The following is a 16,897-nucleotide window of genomic DNA, read 5'->3' on the forward strand; positions in this document are numbered from 1 at the left end:
GTCATAGGTAGAATCTAGATCTGCACATGTAGGTGTATGACAGACACAGAACATAAAAGCAAAAAGGAGACTATCTGAGAGAGGAAGGTGACCAGAAAGGTTAAAGGGGACACGGGAGAGTGATGAGAGGTCAAGTCAGCAAAGTACAATGTCATGAATGAAAATGTCACAGTCACATTGTCTGACTATCCATATTAACACTAGAGAACTTATGTCCGATTTGATGTTCGATGACGGTCACACAAACACACACAGCATCAGTCCCGCTCCCGTATCTCCATGCTGGTGGTACTCCTGCTGCCAAGCAGAGGAGACTCGGGTACCCGTCTGTAGCACAGTCAGTACTAGGCCTTCATCACTCTCCCTCAGTCTTTCTCAGTCTGCCAGTAGCTTTCATAGCAGCTGAATTTATTATTCTTTGGTGTCTAGATGAAAGCTAGGAAATAAGGAGCTTCTATTTATTTTTTTAGAAAAATAAACATATTTTGAAAGTCTCCTAAGACTGAATACTAGGAACACTTTAATCTGTGAAAATTTTCTCCAGACTTAGCCTGTATGCCTACGCAGGAGCCTAGGAACACTTTTACCTGCACCCAGCCTTTGGATTTCTGATGAGTTTTCCTATGAATATTGTTTATTCTTCTAGAAAAAGGCTTTGTTTATTTTCTTTCCTTTCACTACCTCTGCGTCCTGAGCCCCAGGCAGTCTGCTTTGATTTCCCTGTGGGCTCCCGCCAGCTTTGCATCAGTGCAGAACTGAGAGGGACTGCTGGGAGCAGGGACAAGTCCCTCCTGACAGCTCTTGTTACCTGGACCGCTGTGCCTCTCACACAGAGAGGCACCAGAGCCTCCACGATGCTCAAAGCAGAATCAAGATGATCTGGTTCTGTTTGGGAGGCCACTGGTATGACAGAGTGACTTGATCTACTATTCCTAATTTTAAAAAAAACTGTGCCCTTATTGTAGGATCTTAGTTGGATACATACAGTACTTAAAGCTCTCATTTGGTTTCAATGCAATTACTATACAAAGAGAAACTTAAGCCAGAAACTGTCTAATAGGACTCATCCATAAATGACCCCACATATATTTATATGACTGCATGTTTTAAATTATCACAAACAAAACAAATCATCAATTTTATTTTTATAATTCATATACTCTTCTGGAAGTCTTTGGTATGGAAATATCAATCTCTGTTTCCAGCTTGGCCATTTACTGGCAAGGTGAACTTTTATGAATTGTAATTCCTAGACTCTAAAATGTGATCAAACACCTATTAGCTGTTGTAAGGATTAAGGGAAACAAGCTAGGCCAATAAATTAGCATAAGGCTATACAACAAGTATCCGATAACTAAACTACCATTATGATGCTCGAGAGATGATAATAACTACAGAGAACATAAGAAGTAATTCTTGACTGAGAAATTAGAAGACAGAATCACAAAGACTTCCTGGGAGGGAAAACCCAGAATCTTCAGCCCAAAAAGTAATCAGTGTGAATGTTGTTTGATTGTGCTGCCTTCCTTAGCTCTAATTATTACAGACCTGTGTTCTGTGTGAGCAGCTAATGAGCCTCTGAAGTGTGGAATTTACCCAGGGAGATGCAAGCAGACATAGAGTGAGGTAAGCCCCACAAATATTTATAGTTCCTTGTTCTTACGTCTGCCTTGGCAGTAGGATGAGAAGTTCTTGCCTAATGACAAGATCTAAACACCCAAGAAATTCTTTTTTGGTGGACAAGGTCCCAGCAGATAAAGGAAGTCAGTGTAGGAGCAGCAAGCCCCAGTGAGCCAGGCAAGAATGTAACTGCATAGATCATCCATTCTTGTGCCTGTTCACTCCAACCAGGTCCCATTCACCCAGCTCCTGAAGTTTGGATGCTTGCCTTCACTGGTGTAGAGAGCATGGACAATGTGTAGAGCAGAGACCAGGTACAGTCCAGGCAGGATCATCCTCCTGAAGGCTGGTAAAGATTCAGGATGAGTCTGGAACTCATTAACTTCCTTACATAGGATCTGTGACTTCTATATCTACATGGGCAAAGGCTATATGTGATGCAGAAGATCCAGACTCAGACTGTGGCCACGTGTCCAAGTCCACGACTCTGCTTGTTAGGATGGACTCCTACTGAGTGCCCAGCTTCTCTAACGCTTTGGCTTCCAATCTATGAAACCAGAAGTTGCAGGACATACTTCAGAGCTTTCTGCCTGTTTTGTGGTAGTGCATATACGCTACACTAAGCTGTGAAGTGCACAAGTAACTCATGGCTAGTTCCTACTACAATCACCACAGGTCTTCTTCTATCAGAGGTGTGAATACCTACCTCACCATTGGCCATGGTGGTGCACATGTAATACTACTGCTAAGAAAGGTGAAGCAGGAGAATTGTGCATTCAGCATCAACCTGAGCTATGCCGTGACTTCTAAGCCAGCCTAACCTACAGTGTGGGAAGTTGCTTTAAAAAAAAAAGAAAAGAAGGAAGGAAGGAAGGAAGGAAGGAAGGAAGGAAGGAAAGAAGGAAGGAAGGAAGGGGAAGGGAAGGGAAGGGAAGAGAAGGGAAGGAAAGAAGACAAAACAGAACAAAAACACTGAAAGTACCTACATCAACAGGATGTAGAAAACAAGAAAATAATTTCAAATTTCTTGCACACTTATCAAGCACATTACCTATGGTCCTCATTTTCATTTTTCTTTATTAGTAATATTCTTCATTTATTTGGGGGGAATTTCGTATATATGTACAATGTGTCTCCATTTCATCTTAACAACATGGCTCTGTTGTATTTACTGTCAGCAGTGTGGAAGGCAAAACACATCACTCTGACTCGAAAGGAACAGAGTCAGATCTTGCTTTGGGTACGATATTGTAAGCGGGAAATAAAAATATAGGTGCTATCAAACATTTCCTCAAGCAGAATAGCAACAGATGAAAATCTGAGTGCAGTCTGAGAAAGAGGGCTTCTCTCTGACCAAGAAGCATGGATGTCCTACCGTGTACCCCATGCTGCCTTTCCTACAGAAATGGAAGAACAAAAGTCATCAGCACCTCCCTTCTCCAGTCAGAGTCTCAGTGGCTGAGGCAGGTCCTGAGCCATCCTGCAGGGACTCTGCCCTATATAATCTCTCCACATGGTTAAAAGTCCAGAGCCTAGGAAAGTCTATATGCTCCGTGCAGCGATGCCTCTTCCTGCTGGATGACAGAGCCCACCCCCCACCTCCAAAATGGGGGAAAATGTTGAGGAACTTCTTTTATCTTCAAAAGAACAAACAAAAGAAATCTATTTAGTGGAAAGAGAATGGAGAATGCTGGGAATATCACTTTACTGACCCATTTTCCCATTCAATAGTCAGCTGCCAAAAGCTGCACACAGCACGCAGCGGAGCCTGGCTCTTTGACTGTGGCCATTCTTTTCATCTGTAGAGATGAATCATCAAACCTAAGAGAAAGCTAGGCAGCTGTCCCAGACAGAGCAATGAGATGGAAAACTTTTAGAAATAGCTAGGGAAAAGAATGGGTATTATCATGAGTGGAGAAAGTCAGCAAGCACCTGGTAGCAGATTGTAGATTGGAACAGAGCGAGCAGACTAACTTTCACTCATTTCCTCAGCTAGCTGCAGGACAGACATCTAACTTCGTGCTCCTGCCCTGGACCATCCCAGGCACATTTTGGACAAGCCCCAGGTGCCAGACAAACTCAAAAGTCAGTGGTCACCCCGCCAACTAAGCAAGCTCTAAATGAACTTCAAGATACCACGAATGCTTCTAATTTTAAAATCAGCTGTCATTTAAGACAAAATTCAGAAAATCCATAGCTCACTGAAGTTCCCACATAAACCCCATGCCCAGGCCCCACGTGCATGCCTGTGCTGGTTAGAGGTTGATGCCTCTGTCATGGGCTGAACCACTCACAAAGATGAGGCTGGTGGTAGTACCATGGTTCCCCACAGGGGGTCCCTCCCAGGCCCCTTGCTCATCGCAGTCATTTTCTAACTTCCCAGTGACCCAATCATTTAAGGGGACCCTTGAAATATAAGATTCAGAAAATTTCCTGAGGTCTTTGCTGTGGTTCTTTCTACAGAACCATCTGCATAGGGGGACTCTTATTTTCCTCACTGTTAAAACAGCTCAATTAGCTCCATGGAGAAAAATAATGATTGTTTCAAGAAGAGACCTAACTCTATTGTAAATATGTCCATTGTCTTGAATAAAACCTCCCTAGGCAATGCTGTCTTCTTGGAATTGTAGCAATGCCTCCTCTACTACACAAAGAGAACGGTTCCAGTTAATTATACATGCCCTAATACATTGCAACACTCCTTCCCAATCTGAAAGATCAGTCCACTAAATACTAAATCAAGACCCTTGCAGCAGGCTGTCCTGTGCTGACAGATAGAATCTAAAGAGCCAAATATATTTCCCAGGTTCCCTTGCATCAAGATTCTGAGTTAGATCTAATATTTATCAAGCAAGTATGTTCAAATGAGATATGGAGGTATAAACGATACATGAGAAACACACAATAGTTACCAAATTTGGAGATATTGGATGCTTCACACACACACACACACACACACACACACGAGTGGTGGAGGTAGAAGGGTCCGATTTGGTAAACAAGCTACTCAGATTTTCAGGCTTTGAGTCATTACATTGCATGCGCTGAGTAGGGTGTACTTTCAGTGGAAGAGATTTTGCTAGAACAATTCCTTGTGGGGTAGTTAGATATTTTTACTGGATCTTTTGCCTTTGGCTGTATTGTTACTGGCCTTGCACGGTCCAGGCCAGATCCACTGGGCTCCCGGAGAGTCTTTGAACTATATAATGCCCTTGAATAGACTTCCTTCTGCTTAGCCAACTGGTGTGGAGCTTAATACACCTACAATCAGTAGCCAATACAGGGTTTTCCTGATTAAATTAAACTTGATTAAAACTCTTTTCTTTCCTAAGCAAATAAAAGTTGTAGTCTCCAATATATTTATTCCCTTAATTGTCACTGCTAGGCTGGCAATAATTAAGTAAGTTCTGATTTTTATCTGCCCATCTTAAGAGCAACACTGCCTGGATGGACCCCTAGGAAAACTATGCCCACTTGATGTGCCAAATATATCCCTTTGTTACCCCTCTCTTTTGAGTATACAATGCTGACGTTCTCTTTGGATTAAGAGTGTTTCCCACAGGCAAATGTGGGAATCCACATTTAAGAGATTTAAGACGATACCCTATGTCATTGAGATTGTGGGCTTAGCCTGAAGGGTAGAATTTGCATAATATTAAAAAAGCAGCAGCAAGTACCCATTCTACATTTTGAAAGGCTGCATTGACAGAATGTACTGGAATGAATTTTAACAAAATTTTTGCCTGAGTGGTCTAGTTAGCAGTTTTGCAATTGTTTTGTTAGGAACTCTAGACACTATAGGTTCCTTTATTTTCTTATCAGCTACTCTAATCTTTTACCTTATTAGCAGCATTAAAGTCTCAAAGACATTTTCCAGGTTTTCTTCAAATTAGTCATGAGTATTCAAAGTTCTACCAACAACTATATTCCATTCTGAAATTTAATTACATAGTCTTCATATTAACCTGAGTGTTTTCTGAACTAAACTGTAAGAAAGAAATGAAGAAAGAAAGAAAGAAAGAAAGAAAGAAAGAAAGAAAGAAAGAGAAGAGAAAGGGGAGAGAAAGGAAAGAAAGAGGGAGGGATGGAGGATGGAAGAAGAAGCAAAGGAGATTGCAAAAAAAAAAAAAACAACATAAAACTCAAAAACTAAGCCTGGCCATGTGTTTGGTGAAAGAACTAAAGACTGGGAAAACAAAGAATCAAGCTATAACCTCAGAGACTCAAGTATTTGAAATAATTAAACATGTTTTAATGATTGTTGGTTTTCCTCAAGACCACAATATCATACATTATTTATTTTGGAAAGTCTGAAAGCTATTAAAAAGTTTCATTCAGGTTGGTCTCGTGTATAAAGAAAAGAAAATGTATCCAGAAGACAAGAGCAAAGCTAGACTTCAGGCTATGCTTTTAGACACCAGGCAGGATGGCTGTGGCTGAGCCATCAAATTATTGCTGTATTTATTTATTACACCAAGCCTAGATCAGATACTAGGCAACTTCCCAGAAGCTCTGCCATTTAATACGTCTAGACTGAAGAATAAAATACCTCGTGATAAAAGTTTTATGAGTTGACAAGATGGGAGGCAGCATGGAGCAATATCTCCCGTGTCCATCTGAGGAAGGCCTGATTGCCTGCTCTGTGGATTACAAGCCATAGAGACTCTTAGAAACAATGTCTGGGTGTGGAAGGGCAGATATCGTCTCCCATTCAGCCCACTGACACAGGGCTTTACAAAGCTCCAGAGCTTAGTTTATATTAACGTAGTTTCCATAATGTATGAGCAGGCAGAAGAGGGAGTTATGCATGCAGAGCTTGCCAAATCTTGACCATGTCATTTGTGAGAGATACACCACCGGTCAAGCGCAGTATCCAGTATTTGTCTCCTCTCTAATAAGGTTGCATGGGCCCTTATGACATAATGTCTGTACAGTACAAAGAGCAAAGTGAGAGAGGGGAAACAGGCGTGATAATGGCCATGGAGGTTCTCACTTGGTCCCACCTGCTTTTCCAGCAACCTGAAGCAAATGAGCTGCCTCGAGGCAGAAGATGTGCAGAAGGAAGCTAGAGTATCTAGCCACCGTTACTTGAGAAGCAGCATGGAAACATGCAACTCCTTACGTTTTTCTCCCTTGCAATTCTCTATGGATGCTGTAGGTTTGGGTTCAACTACCACTTTAAAATAAGTCAGTCTGAAGACTGACTCTATGAACTTCCCTTTCTGAAAATGGCTCCTATTTTTTTTTTGTTTGTTTGTTTTTAAATCTGGCATTGTCTAGATAAGCAACAGGTAGAGAGTTGGTAGACACTCCCCTGGAAGGCAGTCAAACCTCAACTCTAGCATCTGAGGTCCTAGAGTACCTAGCTGTCCTGAACTTGGAGGTAGCCCTTGCCATTGCCAACTGCATCAAATGATGGAAACCTTGGCACGTGGAAAGAACCCTCTCTGGTCATCAGTATAAAGCACCAGCCGTCTTCGGTTTCTGGGGGATTTCTTTTTTCTTACTTTGGCTAATCACCAGCATTTATCTGGATTTCTCCAATGAATCCAGCGGGATGAATTTTCAAGTGTATTTTGAGAGTCAAGTGCAAGGAGAGGTCAAGGGGGTATTTTCATTTGGATTTCATTGAAGCTTGCAGCATGAATTGTCTGTGGGAGCCGCATGAAGCACCACGCACAGCACAGGTAGCTTACATAATAGGCATGTACTCTCTCGCCATTCTGGAACTGGAAGCCTGAGATCAAAGTGTTGGACTGGCCTGGTTTTCTGTGAGACTTCTCTCTGTGGCTGGCACTCCGCACCTCCCACCACGTCCTCACATGGCCCTCCCTCTCTATGTATCTGCTTTCTAATCTCCTCTTATTATAACATCGACCATATTGGATTTGGTCCCATTCCTGTGACCTCATTTGAACTTACTTACCTCTTGAAAGTCCATACTTCTAAATAAAGTCACACTCTGAGATACTGGGGTGGGGGTAATACTTGGAAATACAGATTTGGGGTAAACAGAATTCAGTCCATCTAGCCATGAAATGAAAGGATTGACCACCTCCTGGGCTTCCTCCGGCCGGCCTTCCATCTGCATGAAACCACGGCTATATGGTTCTGCTTTCCCATCTCCACCATTAATGCAGAGCCTGGCATTCTGGGAACAAGTAACTGCACAGTTTTAAAATTCTGTGATGAATGGGTGTGGAGGCTGAAGCACCTCAAGCATTTAAAGGCTCTGAAATAAGTCCAAGACATAAAGGCTATCATCTCACATAGTAGAGGGAAGAAATAGGTACCATGTCTTTCCTGAGTCTGTGAAAATTACATTGTAGATAATCTGAGAGTGGCCTGATTGAAAGTTCTCTGCATTACGAACCCTGTGAGTTTATTTATCTTGTCTCAATTTGAAAACTGAGACAGATGTAATCCGTTCAACAGCCATCTTAACTGGCATGGGTTGCTGAGGCATTCAGTTGTATTCCTGTTCAGTTCCTAACCCCCGAGGTGTTCACGTCTGCAGAGAACATCAGTTTGAACTCGGGGACTATCTACGGAGAGTATGCTGTGGAACTCACAAGTGGGCATTTTTCAGTCATTGTCCTAACACTCTCTCCTGGAATATTTGGGTTTCATCTGCATCTCCCAGTCTATGAAAGCTGTCAGAGTGGCAACCTCTTACCTTGAGGCTTGGGCTTGGTGAGTTTGCCGCAGGGCTTGGAGATGGTGACTGTCTTCTGGCAGTCGGCGTTGTGAAGAGCTCGTTTCAGACTTCCAGTTCTGGTCTTCAGGGCGGTATTCAGGTCACATTCTCCCCAGGCCTGGAACTGGTATTTGCACTCAGCTACAAAGCATGACAAGATGAAAGAAAAATCATTAAGAGAGCTTACTGAGGTGATAATAAAGGTGCAATTTTGATGTCCAGATTTTGGATTTAAGCCATTGTACACTCTCAGGCAGTTATTAAGAAACAGCACAGGGACATTCCATATACTTTTCGCCCAATCCCTGCCCCCCCGCCACAGCTTTGACATTTTGAATAACTGTGGACCTATCCTGTAAAATGGGAATTGATGCATTTTCAAGAGTGTAGGCAGATTTCTTCAGTTTCCTATGCATGAACATGTCTAGCTCTATCCATGTAAATGCACGTGATAAACACCATCAATGGGTATGTACACCCATTACAAGTCCCAGTGCAAGGGGCCCACTGTCACCTCATATAGAGTCACAGTCCTCTTACCTTTTACACTCCTTACAATCACAACTCTCTTCTCCAGATCATTTCATTCTGGAGATGAGATTTTAAGCTGTGTAACCTGGTATGTTTGGCTGCTCTGGCAGCCACAGAAGTTAGAAGATAGTGTACAAGCCTCTTGAACTGGAATAGCTAATGGTTGTGAGCCACCATACGGTGGTGGTGGGAAATGAACTCAGGTCACTGCAAGAGCAACAGGTGTTCCTAACAACTGAGCATCTTCTCTGGCTCTGAGACTGGCTATTTCTTTACTTAGCGTACGTTTCTGGTGATCAACTCAAGTGAATCAACAGTATCTACTTTTATACAGCTGAGTAACCTTCTATGAAACAGATATATCAAAGTTTATTTATACCTTCACAAGCTGAAAGATGCCTGGACTGCATCTATAGTTTGTCCAAAATATACATATATGCATATATAACATATGCAAATGTTATATATTCATGGAAGAGGTTTTGTGAAAATGTTTTCCCCCCATCTGGAATAAAAAGCCCAAGAAACTTCTGAGTTCCATGGTAAGCGCAACTCATGTTCAATTTCATACAAACATAGAACAAGCAACACCTCTAAAAAGTAAAATTCTTTTTTTAGGATGGCTGTGCCATTCTTCATTTCTGTAAAGACAGGCCCTAGCATCTCTGCATCTTCACTGGCATTCGGTATCATAATGTTCTACTCCAGCCATTCTGATGGGCACATAGTAATATGTCACCAGGGTTCCAATCTTTCTTCCCTTAATGGGACAGAAAAATGGACTATCTTTCCGGGTGTCTATTCATTGTTGTATGTCTCCTGAGAAAACGTGTGTGTTGATATTTACTATCTTCCTGGATAGTTAGGGCTGTTGGTTTGCTTGCTTGCTTTGATTCTATATTGATTTTTGAGATTTAAATAGATGTTCATGATATGAATCCTTTAAGACACATCCCGCATACTTTTTATAAGTGAGTCTTAGCAGTGGCCCATACTAGTTAAAGTCTAATTTATGTGAACTCTATTGTCATCGTGGCAGTTAATGCCATTCATAAAAACGTGCTCTAAAGTTACAGAAGTCAGGGTACATGCACACACATGCATCCTCCGTCTTTACTCGCATTTCAGCTACAGTGTGTTTCTGTAAGGCACAGGTAGGACACCATGGTCATTATGTCCCATGGTGGTCAGGAAAAAACACAAAGTGTGTGATGCAGAAGAGAAAGCCATTTGGATTTTTGAATTGGCATAGGAACACTGTGAAGATAACTCAGTGGATAAAGGGCTTGCCTCACACACACATGAGAATCAGAGTCTTGGCCCCCAGAATCCACATAAAAAGCTGGGCAGAGGTAACAACCCAGCTGTAATCCCAGTGTTCTGAAGTCAGAGACAGGGATCTCTGTGGCAAGCTTAGTGGAATCACTGAGTTCCAGATTCAACAAGAGACCCAGCCTCAGAAAATGCAGATAAGAGCAACAGAGGAAGACACACAGCATCAACCTCTGGCATTCACACATGTGATCTGGACAAATATGCACTCACAAACACACAAGTGCACATGAACACTACACAACACAAAACACACACATGTGCGTAGATGGATATGTATGGTTAAAGATGTAAATGTTGAATAATGGGTTAAGGATGGAAATATTGAATATTGAAATAAAGCTGAAAGTGTTGAGAGAACTTGTCTCAAGCAGATCTATCAGAACACCAAAAAGGAAAAGTAGAAAGTGATGACCGAACAGGACCACTTTTGGGAGGGCACCAGGGCGTGTTTTGTGCCTGTATAAGCAATGATTCTTAACTACAAATAGTTTTGACTACCAAATGACATTTGGCTAGTTTTTCTGTAAAAAAAAAAAACAAAACTGGTAGATGACAAGGGTGTTGCTAATTATCGTATGATGTACAGGAGAAATACAAACAAAGACAGCCAAAACCCATCTCCTAATATCACTAAGTGATGAATCTGAGAGGCAAGCTCTCTGGTCACCTTTTGTCTAAGACAATAATGTATTTAATTTACCATAAATGTGAACTGGCCTTAAAAATAAATTTGATAGAAATATTCCAAAAGACTTTCACACTAGTAGACTAAAGCGATAGGAGCACGGGGTGAGACTGACCTCCAAACTGCTTCTTCCAGTTGCAAGGGATCTTACATCTCTGCGTCTTCATAGTCTGCTTGCACTCGGCGCCAGTGCGAGTGCCCTCGCGGGTGCCCAATCCGCAGTCTCCACTGGTGGGGACACACACGCTCCACTGCCATTCTCCACAGTCAGATTTTTTCACCTTTTTCTCTGCAAGGAAGGACATGAAAGCAATCACCATGCAGAAATGTCCCGAACTCCTCAGCACCCCGATCGTGAAGTTATGTGTTTTATCTTTATCTGCATTGTCCACGAAGACAGCGGGAATAGGACATATGTCTTCTCAATGATCAAATCAATGCATGGTTTAGGGAAGAGATGAAGAAAACACGGGCGTGGGGGCAGAACTAATACTACTAAATCATGTGAGTGATGGAGACTATTCTAAGTGAATTGCTAACATTTCTTTTTTAGAAACAAATGCTTCTCAGTGAAGGCATTGCCTTCCTGCCTGCTTCCTGACCACGATGCTGTGAGTTGTGATGGACGGACACCTCTGAAGCCCTAAGTGAAATAAAGGCATCTTCCTCTTAACCTCACATCTCAAGGGTTTGAATGCAGCAATGAACAGCTAACTAACACACTTGCGCCAGATGCAATCTGAAGATTTGTGTAATTTTGAGGAAAACCTTTGAAAGTATGAAATTACAAAAAGAAGAAAATATTTTTGTAAAAATAAAAATCTCAAGCAGTTTATAAAAAGTTTGAAAATGAAGAGGAAAGGTCTATTAGAAGTACTAGCAGTCACACTAACAATTTCATTGAAAATTGATGATCTGGTTTTGTTCTGTAGATAGAAAGGCATAATGGAAATGTGGGATGGTTCCATTATACACCCCAAAATCACAGCCCACTCGTGACTATGCAGGGCTTGTGCATTCAGAAGTAAAGTGGGGCAATATAAAACAAGTCTCAAGTAGGGTTTTCCTAAATAATTAAAAGGAATTTGGAAATGGTGGAAAAGACCAGAAGCAGGTGGTTGGGTGCGCGGTTACCATCGGAGGAAGCGTCTCTCTGCGACTCCACTACTTACCTGGTTTCTCTTTCTTCCCAGCCTCAACAGTGTCCACAGCTGCCAAGATGAAGATGAATGCCAAGAAGGCAGCTGCGAATTTTCGACGTTGCTGCTGGTACTGTTGGGACGACATTTCTGGGAAGGAGGAGAAAAAAGGAAGAAGGTGATTTCAACCTAAGTCAGGCTGAAGATTCAGCTCTATGATGAAGCAAACACCTTCCCTGAAGCTTCTGGAGCACTGGGATTTAGGAAAACTGTATTGATTATTGCAAGTGGAATTTTATCATTTTCCCCAACAGCTACAGAAAGCAATAAGTCACACGGCCATTGACAATATTCAACCACTCACCGTATCAGATTTCACAGCTATTTGTTATGTATGCCCCTGGGGTAATGTAAGCAAGAGAATCTTAAAGACTGATTTTGAGCAGATTCCTACAATTCATCTTGCTGCTGGCATCACTTGGTAATAACAACTCCAGTCATCTTCAGGATGCCTGGAGGTTCCTGGAAGCATCCATCGCACTGCAGTCACAGGGTTCTTCAGTGTGTCCACGGCAAATGATAGCTCACAGTAATGTACTGAGTGATTTTTTATGTTTAGATACAATTGCCAGTGAGCAGCATCTCTGATTCTTATTTATACATGTTTGTTTCAAACATAATATCATCCCATTATTTTTTAGAGTGAATCACAGAAATAGTGCAGGCATGCTATGATACTAAAAAGTTACAAATAGACTTTACTCAAGAACCACTAAACCCTCAGACCTGATGAACAGTGATTATTCTTGCTCAGAAGTTGAAATACCCCTCATTTCACATAAACCAAAATCCCTAGATAACACTAGAAAGACCCCTGTTATACTTAAAGACACTTGTGGTAACCTTCCGCCAAGATTTTATATTGCTGAAACACCCTTGAGGAAGCCATTGACTACAGAAACTTGCTTGATAGTCATTTACTTCCATTGACTGTTAATGGTGTTGTATAGATCAAATGAAAGTGTAGAAATAATCTTTGGTTATTATTAGTCTGTGTTATTTTCTTTTATACCAAAACTAGCAAGAGATTAGTTTTTAATGATTTTATAATCTCTTCAGTGAATAAGACCAATCCTTTATGTGTGCACTTACGTGTGTTCATGTGCGTAATGTGTGCATGTGTACACACCTGTGTGTTGGTGATCACTCTATCATGAAACTTGCTTTTACAATTCATAAATATCTAAAAATTGATACCATGATTACTATGTATCAATTTTCATACATTAGAATTGTCACTTATTAGTGTTACATTTTCCTTGCTATCAATGACTGGTTTCGGTAGTATGAATAAACATATTTTACCTCCAAACAAAAATTAACATTTTTATCACTTTATCATTTAAAACATGAACTTTGTTTCCATGTACAACACTCAATCCAAATGGATCAAAGATCTCAACATAAAACCAACCACACAAAACCCCATAAAAGGGAAAGTGGGAAGCATTGGCACAGGAGACTACTTCCTAAATACAACCCCAGTAGTACAAACACTGAGAGAAACAATTAATAAATGGGACCTCTTGAGACTGAAAAGTTTCTGTGAAGCAAAGAACACAGTCAACAAAACAAACCAGCAGCCTACAGAATGAGAAAAGATCTTCACCAATCCCACATCAGACAGAGGGCTGATCTCCAAAATATACAAAGAACTGAGAAACTAGACATCAAAAGAACAAATAATCCAATAAAAAGTGGGCTACAGACCTGAACAGAAAACTCTCAACAGAAGAATCTCAAATGGCCGAATGACACTTAAGGAAATGCTTAACATCCTTAACCATCAGAGAAATGCAAATCAAAACAACTCTGAAATTCCATCTTAAACCTCTAAGAATGGCCAAGATCAAAAATATTGATGACAACTTATGCTGGAAAGGATGTAGAGTAAGGGGAACACTCCCCTATTACTGGTGGGGGTGCAAACTTGTACAGCTGTTTTGGAATTCAGTATGGCAGTTTCTCAGAAAACTAGGAATCAATCTGCCTCAAGACCCAGCAATATCACTCTTAGGCATATAACCAAAGAATGCTCAATCATACCACAAGGATATTTGCTCAACCATCTTCATGGCAGCATTATTTGTAATAGCCAGAACCTGAAAACAATCTAGATGCCCTTCGACTGAAAAAAAATAGATAAAGAAAATTTGGTACATTTACATAATGGAATATTACTCAGTGGTAAAAAAAATATAATATCTTGAAATTTGCAAGCAAATGGACAGAACTAAAAAAAAATACAAAGTGAGATAATACATACCTAGAAAGATAAATATAATATATATTCACTTTCAAGTGGCTTTTAGCCTACAGCCCACAACCCCAGAGAATCTAGACAACAAAGAAGACCCTAAGACAGAAATACATAAACGCAAGTAGGAAGGAGAAAAAAACCAAGATCTTCTGAGTAAATTGGGAGCATGGAGTGCAGAAGAGGAGGGTGGAAGGAGAGAGGGGATAAAGGAACAGGAGTGAGAAAAAATGTATAGCTCAGTTAAAAACAATAAAGTATATTTCAAAAAAGAGATGAACTCTGCTTAGCTACTCAGCGCCATTCCCATCCCCATCCATAATCCACTATTGGCAGCTTTGCTCTTCCTAAAGCTGCATTCTCATGATGGTCTCACTGAAATGTCCCCAGCAAACCTGAGGTGAGTCCTCATCTCGTGATTAGACAGGAAACCAACCTAGACTCACTGATTTGCAAGCTTATCGGAGTTCTCAGAGATGAGTTCTCTGTGCAACTATGTGATGTACTATTTCCTAGGACAAATACCATTTAAAATGATTAGGCATGAAGGACTACAAGCCCAGCTTTTTCCAAAGGCTGACTAACTACTTTCTTTAAGTCCCTAAGAACTGTGGTGAAACTTGAAAATTCATAAAAGTTAATTTTAATAAAGAGTTAATTTCTCTTTCATTCGGGATTTTCAATTTTGACTTCAACATAGATTTCGCTTTGATGTGTGAAAATTACCTGCAAATTACCCCCTTTTTTTTTCAGTTTTTCAAGGTAGGGTTTTTTTTTTGTATAGCTTTGGAGGCTGACCAGGCAATGGGGTGGTGATGCCCCCAGTAAGGTCAGAAGTCATTCTGATTAAACCAATATTTTAATATCTCAGTTTTTATGGGACTATAAAAAGAGTAAAAATTTAAAAGAAGAGAAAGAAATGTACTGATTAAAATTACCCAAGTGGACCAAACAGTATTTAACACCGTTTGAGTGCTCCAAACAACACTCAGCTAACTTTCTGGCACCTCCCTGGTCCAATCAATCTGTGAGTGATATATATGTGTGCAGATAGCAGCTTGCATGTGCTGTCTTAATATTTGCCTATTTATCCTCAGCATCGCAGAAAAGCTCATGCTTTCCATGCATAGAGTTTAATTTTGCTTGTTCTCCAACATGCTGGGTACCAGATGAACATAGAAGTAAGAACAAGCCCCCCTCAGACACACAGAGCAATTAGGGAAGTGGCTAATTATTCTTCACACTGAGAAAAAGACACAATGGAAGAAGAAAACTTACTAAATTGGCTGAGTTCTTTTGAGGAATTTCTTTATTTCTTACCACCTTCTGCCATCTTTATTGTATTTGACCTGACAGACATAATTCACTGGGTTTAACAAATTGGAAACTACCACAGATGGAATCTGGGATATAGTGCATACTGTTGAGTTATGTCAAAGAAACCTGAAATTCAATGACAAATAGAGGAACTAACTGGAGAAAAGCATTCACTTGTTACACTTCAGGGCTGGCTAGAATGTGTAGGAACTTCCTCCTTCCTAAAGCATTGGAGTAGGGTCTAAGATTTTGAAAATGGCAATTCCTGGTGTAAACACAGACAAGGATCCTGGAAACTGTCACTGCCTGTCCTATTTAGAAAGACGAATATAGTATCTGGAGGCAGAATTTTTTTTTTGTTTGTTTGTTTTTGTTTTTGTTTTTCGAGGCAGAGTTTCTCTGTGGCTTTGGAGCCTGTCCTGGAACTAGCTCTGTAGACCGAGCTGGTCTCGAACTCACAGAGATCCGCCTGGAGGCAGAATTTTTTATTCAAACTTTAATACTACCACTGATCATTTTCTGTCGTTGCACAAAATCAGAACATCACAACCCACTGAACTGGTTTTGCTATCAAAAGAGTGGGAGTGCGCTGTAGGGCTGGTAACCGCTAGGGACACTTCTCACAAAAGCTACAGGGTGCAGACATGAAGATAACAAGGAATTACATTTTCACCTTGGCTTACCTCTACCACTCTTTGGTTGGCACAGAAAGTGTCATTTGAGAATTAGGAGCTTGATCCCCAAACTTAGCAAGTCGGGCTTTGAGGAAGTGAGTGGACTGTTAGAAGGCTCCGCCTTTATCAGTGATTGAATCCACGGATGAATTAGAAATCTGAATAGCATTAGAGACAGCAGAGCTGTAGAAGATGGAGGCTGGCTCAGGCAGTAGGTCACTGAGGGCATGTCTCACCCCACCCCCTTTTGTTACTTCTGTCTGCTTCCCCACCTTGGTGAGATGAGCCAACAGACATCTCCTACAATATTCTGGGTCACCTTGCCCTCAAAACAGTGGAGTCAGCCAACACAGACTAAACTAGTTGGTACTGTGAGCCAATAGAAACCCTTGCTTCTTTAAACTATGGGACTGTTTTTCAGTGTTGAAAAGTTTGACAACACAAATCTTTTTATTGAAGAAATATAACAAATATCAAACTTGGAGTTTTTGTTTTATATCAAAGCAAAATGTCACAAGACAGAGAAATTATTTAATTAAAATCAGCTAAAGGCTCCATTAGTCTTTTCAGGACACAGATTCA

The 16,897-nt window shown here is 40.9% G+C and overlaps 1 protein-coding gene across 1 annotated transcript in view; it reads right to left on the reverse strand.

Moving 5' to 3' along the window:
• Ptn (pleiotrophin) overlaps positions 1 to 16,897 on the reverse strand; it is an 84,755-nt gene that overhangs the window by 6,386 nt on the left and 61,472 nt on the right. Inside the window, exons 2-4 of the mRNA XM_005365827.3 lie at positions 12,041 to 12,157; positions 10,984 to 11,157; positions 8,297 to 8,458 (exon numbers count right to left, since the gene is read on the reverse strand). Of these exons, the coding sequence (XP_005365884.1) occupies positions 8,297 to 8,458; positions 10,984 to 11,157; positions 12,041 to 12,155 (451 nt within the window). The 5' untranslated portion in view covers positions 12,156 to 12,157. The remainder of the gene's footprint in view (positions 1 to 8,296; positions 8,459 to 10,983; positions 11,158 to 12,040; positions 12,158 to 16,897) is intronic.

This window comes from Microtus ochrogaster, unplaced genomic scaffold, assembly GCF_000317375.1.
Source record: "Microtus ochrogaster isolate Prairie Vole_2 unplaced genomic scaffold, MicOch1.0 UNK4, whole genome shotgun sequence".
In the NCBI taxonomy this organism is placed as follows: Eukaryota; Metazoa; Chordata; class Mammalia; order Rodentia; family Cricetidae; genus Microtus; species Microtus ochrogaster.